Genomic DNA, 10,556 nt, shown 5'->3' on the forward strand with positions numbered 1-10,556 from the left:
TCATTGTCCACTTACCAACTGGAGTGTCTTCATTAATTAGCAAGTATGTATCGAAAAAATAATTTAAGAAAAATGGCAGTCTGTTGTAGGCGAAACCTAAGGAACAAAAAGAGAAAAAAAAATGTCAGTAGTGATAAAGTAACATATTTAATATTTTACTCTACCCCATGGCCTGTAATTTAATAATGCTAACAGTGCTCAGTTATGAGCCTAGTATATTCAGGCAAAAAAAAGCAAAGAACAAGCATTTTCAATAAAATGTACAGAAATTTGGAAGTCTTTCCCCCTTCCTTATTTCATCCTTTGTTGTTTTCTTCATAATTTACCCCTTGCCGCAAGTGAGCTGCCCCATTTTGATCTCCCAGCACGTGCAGAGGCTCTATGAAGCAAGGTCAGGAGCTGAGCTTGCTTCATAGAGAGATGAGGACTGACTGCTATCAGCCAGTCCTCATCTCTCACTATTAAATATGGGCCGCAGCCATAGTGTTTCCATCCGGGATGGCGGTAGGCGCACAGAATACGCCGGAACTTATCCGTGCAGATTCCATAGTGTGACCCAGCCCATAGGCGAGTCTGTAAATTTAGCGGACTTAAAGAAGGTGAATGCCTGTCCTGGATGGTCTCCCCGTTAAAACATCATGTTAAAACATCATGCCAGCAGCTGGGAAACTGTTTGAATACAGTGCTGCTTTGTTTCATCCCTACTGACAAGCAAAAAGGTAAGTCTTTAAAAAACTGTGCACCAGGACGAATCAACAAAGAGATATTGTATCAACTAATAAGGAATTAACAGAAAAATTGTAAAAATCTTGAGAACTAGTCTTGAGAAAAAATCTTGAGAACTAATCTTGAGAACTAGTCAACAAGAATTCTCCCATCCTAAAAAAATCTTGAGAACTAATCTTGAGAACTAGTCAACAAGAATTCTCCCATCCTAAAGTAAATATAAAAAAAATTCCAGGTGGCTACCTGGACCACTTATTATTAAGCAGGCTCATTGCCTAGACACACAAAAAGAAGGAAATGTAAATATTCATGGACTGAAATTTTGCGTTTCCTGAATTATCAAGATAGAGAATTAATGAAGTGTTTCCATTTAAGCAAGAAAGATTTGTTATTTGAGGACAATAAAATATCAATTTACCAAGATTACTAAACTGGCATCTCAAATAAGAAAAAGTCCTTCAATCTACCATGTAAACATCTGACAAAAAAAGATATTGTAACTAGCCACTGTAGTCTAAACAAAGCGAAACCAGGACTGGACTCCGCTTTCCCAATTCCTGATTCCCTATTACATAAACAGATATCTGACAGATTATCTAACAGATTTTTACAGCCAAAGCCAGGAATGGATTTGAAAAGAGGATAAATCCAGTATTTCCTTTATGACCTGTTCTCTGTTTATAGCCCACTCCTGGCTTTGGCTGCAAAAACCTGTCATATAGTCAGATATCTGTTTGTGTAATAGGGCCCAAGAAGCCACTGGTAGTACGGTCTTGCTGTGGCAGGTTGCTTCCCCTGGCACAACTTACTTGCGCAGGTGGCAATGTAAAGCGAACTGCAGGAACTTGAGGCTACTGTGTGGTCGGGGAAAGGGAGACAGGTCAGGACAGGCGGCAGACAATAATGTAGTCAAAGACAGTAGAAAGATAGCTGGTACACTGTAACGGAAATACCAGATGCTTTCTCAGTAGGCAAATTTTTTTTCTACTGACAGATTGGACAAAAGCAATAATCAGGCCACTGGCCCTTTGTATTACAGTAGAACCGTTGCGTGTGTGTCCAAGAAGGCGAAGACACATGCCAGCCCAAGCAGGCAGAAGCATGCAGGATACCCACATGGCAGGGGACAGAGATGCAGGCCAGGAGAAGGAGAACAAGGGTGGCCAGCAACAGGAGGATGGCTAGGCATGCTAGCCAAATCCATGGCACTAACACAAATAAATTTTAACAGGAATGACGATAACACTGATCAACCCCCCCCCCCTCCCATAAAAGTTAAAATCCCCCCCCTTTCACATTTCACAAATCAAACATGTAATTGTAATTGCCTGATCTATTAAAATATAACAATAGTGTTCCCATACAGTGAAAGGAAAGGGAAAAGGGAAAAAATGCCAGGATTGCTGATTTTTTGTTACAGTAGAAATATATATTTTTTTTTTAAAGTGATCAAAATGTCCATTCTACACAAATATGACACTAGAGATAGTAGCTCAAAAAATTTACATACAGCCCCATAGGTGATAAAATAAAGCCATTGTAAGAGTCAAAGTAGGGCCATTTTAATAATTATTTACAAAAAAATAAATAATAATAATTCTTTAGAAAAGCCATTTACACCATTTTGGGCTTGGTCATGAAAGGGTTAGTTTCGACACCAGCATTTAAACAGCTAATAACCAGCATGAAACAGTCGAGTTGTGCAAGCTATTAGTGGTGGCTATCTGCATGTGAGAATAAAGTGAGTAGTCTGCTCCATACACCCTTAATGGCACGATGATCTACCAGTACTTGATGCTGGCTTTAGGGGTTAATTGAACTACGGCATATGCAGAAGTCTGAAATTGCAATAATGGGTATGTCCCATTCTAATTAGTACCTTTACAGCACAATAGGATAGGATGTACATGGGGAAAGATTGTTAGATACAGGATTCAGTATGAGACTAGAACTCCTGGTGGAGGAAAGTGTGACCAGAGTTGTTACAACAGACTTTGCATATTACAGTCATTTCGAGCCTGTGTCGGGAGGAATAGGGATGAGTGAGATGGGAGGTGGAATGCCTGGGCACACACACACATGCTGATGAGTAAGATATTTCACCCCAAGACTTTATGCACAGTTTAGACTGCTCACTACAGCTTTATGTGGGCAGCCTATGGCATATCCATTAGCCTACCAGCTTTAGGAAAACTGAAAATTACACATTTATCTTGCGAAACCATATATAAGATATAGAATGGGCATAGTGCTGCTCCACTATACACACAACTTTTACTATAGAGTCTCTTGAAATGACAGCTTTAAAGGTCTGGTCACAGTATGAGAGGCAACAGTCTCTGTAAATGAAAGAGAAATCTATTTTACAATGTATCGACATTGGACACTCCACATTCCTATGGGAAAATATGTAGTTACTAGTTAGCAATTCAACAAAAAGGCCCAAATGAGGATTTCAAAACTACATCTGTTCCACTGTCTTTGAACATGACCCAGATTAAAAAGCTACTGGGAAAGCATATCAGGGATGAAGGAAAATACATGGGGAATACAAATTAAATAAGAAGTCCGGCTCTATATCTTTCATGACACTAGCACTAAGGTATCTAGAATGACTTATTTGGCATTATTAGCAGTCAAAAGGTCACTTTTAGGCTACTTACTGTAGATCTTTTTCTATAGTTTTCCTTTGGGACACTTCCACCTTCCATTTTGACTTAAAATGCTATCCACGAAATACTTAAACTTAGTTTATGCTCCCGGCTGAAGGACTTCCCACATGTAAGAATGGTAAGGATGACCACCCAAGAATGGAAATGGCTGTTACCAATAGACAGACATCTTTTGGCGCTAAAATCACTGCCACCAGAGAGACAACTGTCATTTTCCATTGTGTCAACATGGGCCAAATGTGCAACCAAGGACACTAGCTTTTTTAAACTATTATTCTAAAAGGTGCGCTTCTCTAAGACTTGCATCTCAAAGTTTTTGGAAAGTCTACAGCTATTTGTTTTAAATTCTAAAGTGATGAAAGGGTCAACACAAACACACAGCAGGAACTGGCCATGAAGTGTCAAAAAACAGGTACATCCCAGTACAACCATACAGAATCGAATAAAAACAAATTATTGATTTAAGTGTCAAACTAATTTATTTGGTAAGTTAATAAACCACCACCAAGTAAGGATATTAATCCCTTTACAATGATAGGTGCATATAAGTTTCTGCTGCACATGCCCCGGGCAGCAGGAACATATATACACGTTCCTTACAGTAAGGGGCTTTTGATGTGTATGGGACCGCTGCAGTGAGAGTGGTCCTGCACACATCAGTGTGTCTGGGGCTGGAGATAATGACAGGCAGCTGCGATCTCACAGCTGCCTGTCATTAACCTCTTAAACACAGCAATCTGTAGCATATGCAGCAGTAAAGGAAGTCAGTAACAGGTAAAGTGTAAAAAAAAAAGTTTAATTAAATTTTTTTTAGTTTTTTTAAAGTATTAAAAAAAACCTTATAAACCCCCAATAAAAGTTTAAAATACCTCTGTGACCATTATAAAATAAAAGTATGTAAAAAATATATATATATATATATTATATATTGTAACATGTGGAATTGTCTGATCTTTAAAAATATAACATTATTGTTCCCGCATGGTGAACAGCATAGAAAAAAAAACACCAAAAAAACAATACACCAGGATTGCTAATTTTTTTAAATTATATATCAGGGGAAAAAAAATAACAAAAAGCAATCCAAATTTTTTCTTACACCAATATGATATTAATAAAAACTAGAGATTATGGCACAAAAAATTACACACACTAACCAGCCCTGTAGGTGGAAAAATAAAAGTGCTATGGCTCTTAGAAGGAGGGGAGCAACATTGCATCATGAAGGGGTTAAAAATGCTAAGTTACTGAAACTTCAACAACAAAATTTTTTTAATTAAAAAACAAAAGAGCAGATAATGATAGCACAGAGTTAAAAGTAGTTTGCTTTTATTTCCTAGAGTAGAAAAAAAAAAAACATAGAAGACTACACACACCTGAAACAGACTATTACCGATTTCATGGTGTAGGCTCGGCTGCCGGAGAATGCAATTATTATTTTAACTTATGATTAATACCTGGAGATTTCTGCACAGTTGAGTGTGTTTTGCTTACTCAGCCCTTGTCTTGGCTTCTGTTTTTTGCACACAATAAAATCTCCCTGTAATTGTCTCTTCATTCTCCCTGCTCAGTTATGCAACACCATATTTACAGAATAAAACAATATCCAGTCAGTCATTCCCCATTTTTACTTCCTTTACCACAAATCTGCTGACCTCCTATTAGGAACAGCTAATGGCATTATCCCGCCCACTCAAGAATAAGTGATTACAGTTCTACATAATGCTGCTTATGGCTTTTTATACTCTTCTATAAAAGTAAATCCTTAGACAAAGCTTTCCAGGTAATTGCTTTGTAGTTATTGAATAATTAGAGACAGTTTATATGTTATATTGTAAATCAAACCAAACAAAGTAGAATTACTGAATGTGGAAGCTAAGAGCTTTACATCATACATATAAAGCGCAATAGTCAACAATCAGTAAGGGGTGCCCAACCCAACCAGACTACAGAATTAGGCTGTGTTCCCAGACAGTACTTTGCTCGGTATTTTGGTCAGTATTTTTCAACCAAAACCAGGAGTGGATTAAAAACAATGAAAGGTTATGTTTACACACTGTTGAAATTTAGTGTAATTTAGCCAATTAATGGCAAATAAATAAAATTATTTCAATACAACGGCCATTGTTGTAAAAGAACAGCAATTTGACATTAACCCCTTTAAGGACCCTTGCCGCACCAGTATTTCATGGGATCCTGTCAGAGGCATTGCTAGGATTCACGGGGCCCCATAGCAAAAACTTATAAGGGCCCCTCTACGCACAATACAAAGCACTGCGCATATATATACAGTCATGGCCAAAAGTTTTGTGAATGACACAAATATATTTTCTTATGATCTGCTGCCCTCTGTTTTTTTATGTGTGTTTGTCAGATGTTTTTATCACATACAGAAATACAATTGCAATCATATTATGAGTAACAATATTAAACTTATATTGACAGTTAGAATGAGTTAATGCAGCAAGTCAATATTTGCAGTGTTGACCCTTATTCAGGACCTCTGCAATTCTCCCTGACATGCTCTCAATCAACTTCTGGACCAAATCCTCACTGATAACAGTCCATTCTTGCACAATCAATGCTTGCATTTTGTCAGACTTTGTTGGTTTTTGTTTGTCCACCCGTCTCTTGATGATTGACCACAAGATCTCAATGAGATTAAGATCTGGGTAGTTTCCAGACCATGGACCCAAAATCTCTAGGTTTTGTTCCCTGAGCCATTTAATTATCACATTGCTTTATGGCAAGGTGCTCCATCATGCTGGAAAAGGCACTGTTGATTGCCAAACTGCTCTGGGACGGTTTAGAGAAGTTGCTCTTTGAGGACATTCTGGTAGCATTCTTTATTCATGACTGTGTTTTTATGCAAGACTGTGAGAGAGCCGATTCCCTTGGCTGAGATGCAACCCCACACATGAATGGTTTCAGGATGCTTTACAGTTGGCATCAGACTAGACTGGTGGTAGCGCTCACCTTGTCTTCTCCAAATAAGCAGTTTTCCAATCGGAAAGGGGATTCATCAGAGAAAATTACTTTACCCCAGTCCTCAGCAGTCCACTCCCTGTACCTTTTGCAGAATATCAGTCTGTCCCTGATGTTTTTTCTGGAGAGAAATGGCTTTTTTGCTGCCCTTCTTGAGACCAGGCCTTGCTCCAAGAGTCTCCGCCTCACAGTGCATGCAGATGCACTCACACCTGCCTGCTGCCGTTCCTGAGCAAGTTCTGCACTGCTGGTAGCCACATCCTGCAGCTGAAACACTTTTAAGAGACGGTCCTGGTGCTTGCTGGTCTTTCTTGGTCACCCTGGAGAATTTTTGGCAACAATGGAACCTCTCTTCTTGAAGTTCTTGATGATGTGATAGATTGTTGACTGAGGTGCAATCTTTCTAGCTGCGATACTCTTCCCTGTAAGGCCATTTTTGTGCAGTGCAATGATGACTGCACATGTTTCTTTAGCGATAACCATGGTTACCAGAAGAGAAACAATGATGCCAAGCACCAGCCTCCTTTTAAAGTGTCCAGTGGTGTCATTCTTACTTAATCATGACAGATTGATCTCCAGCCCTGTCCTCATCAACACCCACACCTGTGTTAATGGAGCAATCGCTGAAACAATGTTAGCTGGTCCTTTTAAGGCAGGGCTGCAATGATGTTGAAATGTGTTTTGGGGGATAAAGTTCATTTTCTAGGCAAATATTGACTTTGCAAGTAATTGTTGTTAAGCTGATCACTCTTTATAACATTCTAGAGTATATGCAAATTCATTTTAAAAACTGAAGCAGTAAACTTTGTAAAAATTTATATTTGTATCATTCTCAAAACTTTAGGCCATGACTGTACAGTGTATGCTCTGTGATGTTCCTGGCTGCAGCCATAAGAGTGACTGGCAGAGCAGAGAGCCAATGGCTACTCTTTTTTTTCACCTATAAAGGCCCATTAGGAGCCCTTATGGTTAAATACGTAGGTGCAGGAGCACACTACCGTCTGCTTAACCCCTTTATGTACGGTAGTGTGTAAGTGACCCAATGTTCGGAAGATGCAATAATTCTTTTTTAAAACATTTTAAAAAGGGAAGAATAAAACAATACAGTAATACCAAGTCGATGGTAATACCACTCACCCAACGCCGCGTTTCGCCACACAACCTTGATAAAGCTTGTGTGGGGAAACACAGCGTTGGGTGAGTGGTATTACCAGGCAGATCATTCTTACATCAGGAGGTTGAAGTATATATATATATATATATATATATATATATATATATATATATATATATATTATTTTTTTTTTCATTTTTTTCTTTTTTGGCTTGCACTTTGGCTTGCAGCTATATGCACCTTTTTTATTGCACTTTTGAGTACTTTTCTTACTAATATGTATATGTTTTTTGTACCTAACCTGGTTGATTGATACACCATCAACTTGTATCTATTATATTGACTATACATTATCTATGATCACCTGCCTTGTAAGCCATCCAATGTATGTACTGTATTGTTTTATGCTTCCCTTTTTAAATGTTTTTAAAAAAATTTCTTGTATGTAACAATAAAGCATTATTTGATTTATTAATTTAATAGCATTGTCCAGCATTGTTTTGTTTGTAGGTTATATATATTCCTTAATGCACATGGATATTAAATACTAAGAGTCATTTTAGGTAACTTAAATTCAATGTTCAGAAGACAAAGAGATATCTGCTTTACTTCTGGTGCACTGATAACCTCTGACCTCTACATGGAGCTCTGCACATTTTCCTTTCCTACTTTACAGCTGGAGAACAGAGGCCAGAGGTTATCAGTGTAGTGAAGCAGAAATCTCTGTCTTCTGCTTCTTAACCCCTTTTTTTTTTTTTTTGCAGCATGTAAGTAAACATTGGATGATTTACACACTGCAGTACATAAGTTGTTAAGCAAAAGGACACTGCCTACCCTGTCTCTATGGTAGCTACACCACTGGATCCTGTCACTTAAGGACTCCAGTGGGAACGCCAGTAGGTACGGCGACTGTCTGCTATCAGCAGCCAGGTCCTCATGTTAAAGGACAAGTGCCATTAAAAACTTTTTCCCAGTAATTGAAGCACATTACAAAGTTATATAACTCTGTAATATGCTTTAATCACCTATCTGCCTCCCCCCCCTGTCTTTTCCCCCCTCCAGCCCCCACCAGGAAGTGTCCTAACTCACACAGACCTGATTACTGTCGTCACCAGGCAGCTCCTTCTTGCGAGGATGAGTCATCAGCAGGAGGCCTGCTCTAGGTTCTGTTACAGCCCCCCCTCCCCAGTCCAAGTGATGGCTTGCAGTTGTTCAGCCAATGGGAGCTGAGTCACCTGACAAGGAAGGAGAGGGGGGGGGCTGCTGTAACAGGAGAAAGAACTGAGCTGTAAACTTACTTTAAAAATTTGGAGCCCTGTATGTAAATTGCCAACAAATAGTCATGTGGGCGGTGAGCAGCAGCAAGTAGTCACTGTCCCCTGGGCGTTCTGGAGTGGTAGGCTGCATAATTATGGCGACGTCACTGAGAGGCGCACTGTTCCTGATGTCAACACGTCTACGTCCTTACTGCACCGCTCATGCGCAGTACAGCAGGTCCGGTTTGCGCCGAACTGCACAGGTGCAAAAATACCCTCAAACTCATTGCCGGATCTCCAGCAATAAGTTTGAGGCTTTCTGCACCTGCGCAGTACGGTACGGAGTGAACCCACTGTACTGCGCAAGTGCGGCACAGAAAGAACTTAGGCATGCTGATGTTAGGGACAGCGCGCCTCTTGGTGACATCGCCACAATTATGCAGCCTACTCATGCCCAGAGGGGCGGTATTACCACTCAGGAATGCCCAGGGGACAGTGACTACTTGCCCTGGCTCACCGCCCACAGGACTACTTGGGGGCAATTTACATACAGGGCGCCAAGTTTATAAAGTAAGTTTCCAGCTTGAACATTCCAGGGACGGGGGTGTAAAAGCATGTTTGAGAAGTGTGCTGGGTGCTGCTACAGCACATTCCCATAGCGTTACAGTGATATATAGACAGTTATATATATGCTACAGTATATCTAGAAATCAACTGATCAAAATGCTTACAAGGTCTTTGCAACATAACCAAAAAGCAGCAAGTCCAACAGCACCAAGTAACTTAGTCCAATATATCAACAGTAAAGTGTGTTTAAATGCTAGAAACCTGAGATCCCAAATACAGGAGGGTCCAACCCTCTTCTCTTCAATGTCTCTGTAACATATCAAAAGCTTTTGTAAAATATTTTAAGACCTTTTTACACTAGTTGATTATCGTCAAGAAGCATTCCTAGGAAGGCTTAATTAACAGATAACTGTCCCATGTTAAAGTGCCCGCCATCAGGAAAAACACCCGCTCGTTGGCTGATTAGATCTTTTATGCGGCAGTAAAATTTATTGTTATCTGCAGCACATCTCCGTCTGTAAACAGGAGATGTTCGGATAGTGACAATGAATGGTAATTGCCACATGGACAATACAGTGCTTGATGGCCCGGCCCCACAATTTATCGGGCCCATGTAAATGACCCTTAGTTTTTTATCTATTAAAATTCATTGTGTAATTTGGTCTACTAAACAGGCAAAAAAAATGAAATATAAGAGATCTAAACTAAACATCGAAAAGCAATTGGATTGCTTAATGAACATTCATTTAAGTAAATTTATACACAACATTAATAAATATTTTGTATGCAAATTGCTGTTTTTTATTTTTTATGTAATTATTTTTTTGAGCCAAGGCAAATCAGGTGGTGAAATAAAAACACACACACACACTTTTGTTACAAATACAACCAGATTATGAGATTTGTAAATATAGCGTTAATTATCCAATAGTGTAAATCTATTAGCTTAAAAAATATCACCCTCTCAAGAGGTTGGCATAGAAGAAAACATCATGTGGGCTGCACATTATTAGTATGATACAGCATCTAGTTAACATACTGTCATACCCACGACTTTTTTATATACAGTCAGCTTGACGTTGATGACTCTCTTCCAAATCTAAATTTTACAATTACATTATTATATTTAAAATAACATGTTTAACCCCTTCCTGCATTCCAATGTACAATTGTGCGCAGCTGACACTAACTGGATTTCAGTTCAATGTCAGTACTTCAACTCATGCTTTTCATTTA

At 39.0% G+C, this 10,556-nt stretch overlaps 1 protein-coding gene across 1 annotated transcript in view; it reads right to left on the bottom strand.

Moving 5' to 3' along the window:
* The window catches only part of CDH23 (cadherin related 23), a 671,672-nt gene extending 671,353 nt beyond the window's left edge, over window positions 1–319 (bottom strand). Inside the window, exons 1-2 of the mRNA XM_069981852.1 lie at window positions 265–319; window positions 16–96 (exon numbers count right to left, since the gene is read on the bottom strand). Coding sequence (XP_069837953.1) covers window positions 16–96; window positions 265–319 — 136 coding nt within the window. The remainder of the gene's footprint in view (window positions 1–15; window positions 97–264) is intronic.
* Between the last annotated feature and the right edge of the window lie 10,237 nt (window positions 320–10,556).

Source organism: Dendropsophus ebraccatus, chromosome 8 (assembly GCF_027789765.1).
Source record: "Dendropsophus ebraccatus isolate aDenEbr1 chromosome 8, aDenEbr1.pat, whole genome shotgun sequence".
NCBI lineage: Eukaryota > Metazoa > Chordata > Amphibia > Anura > Hylidae > Dendropsophus > Dendropsophus ebraccatus.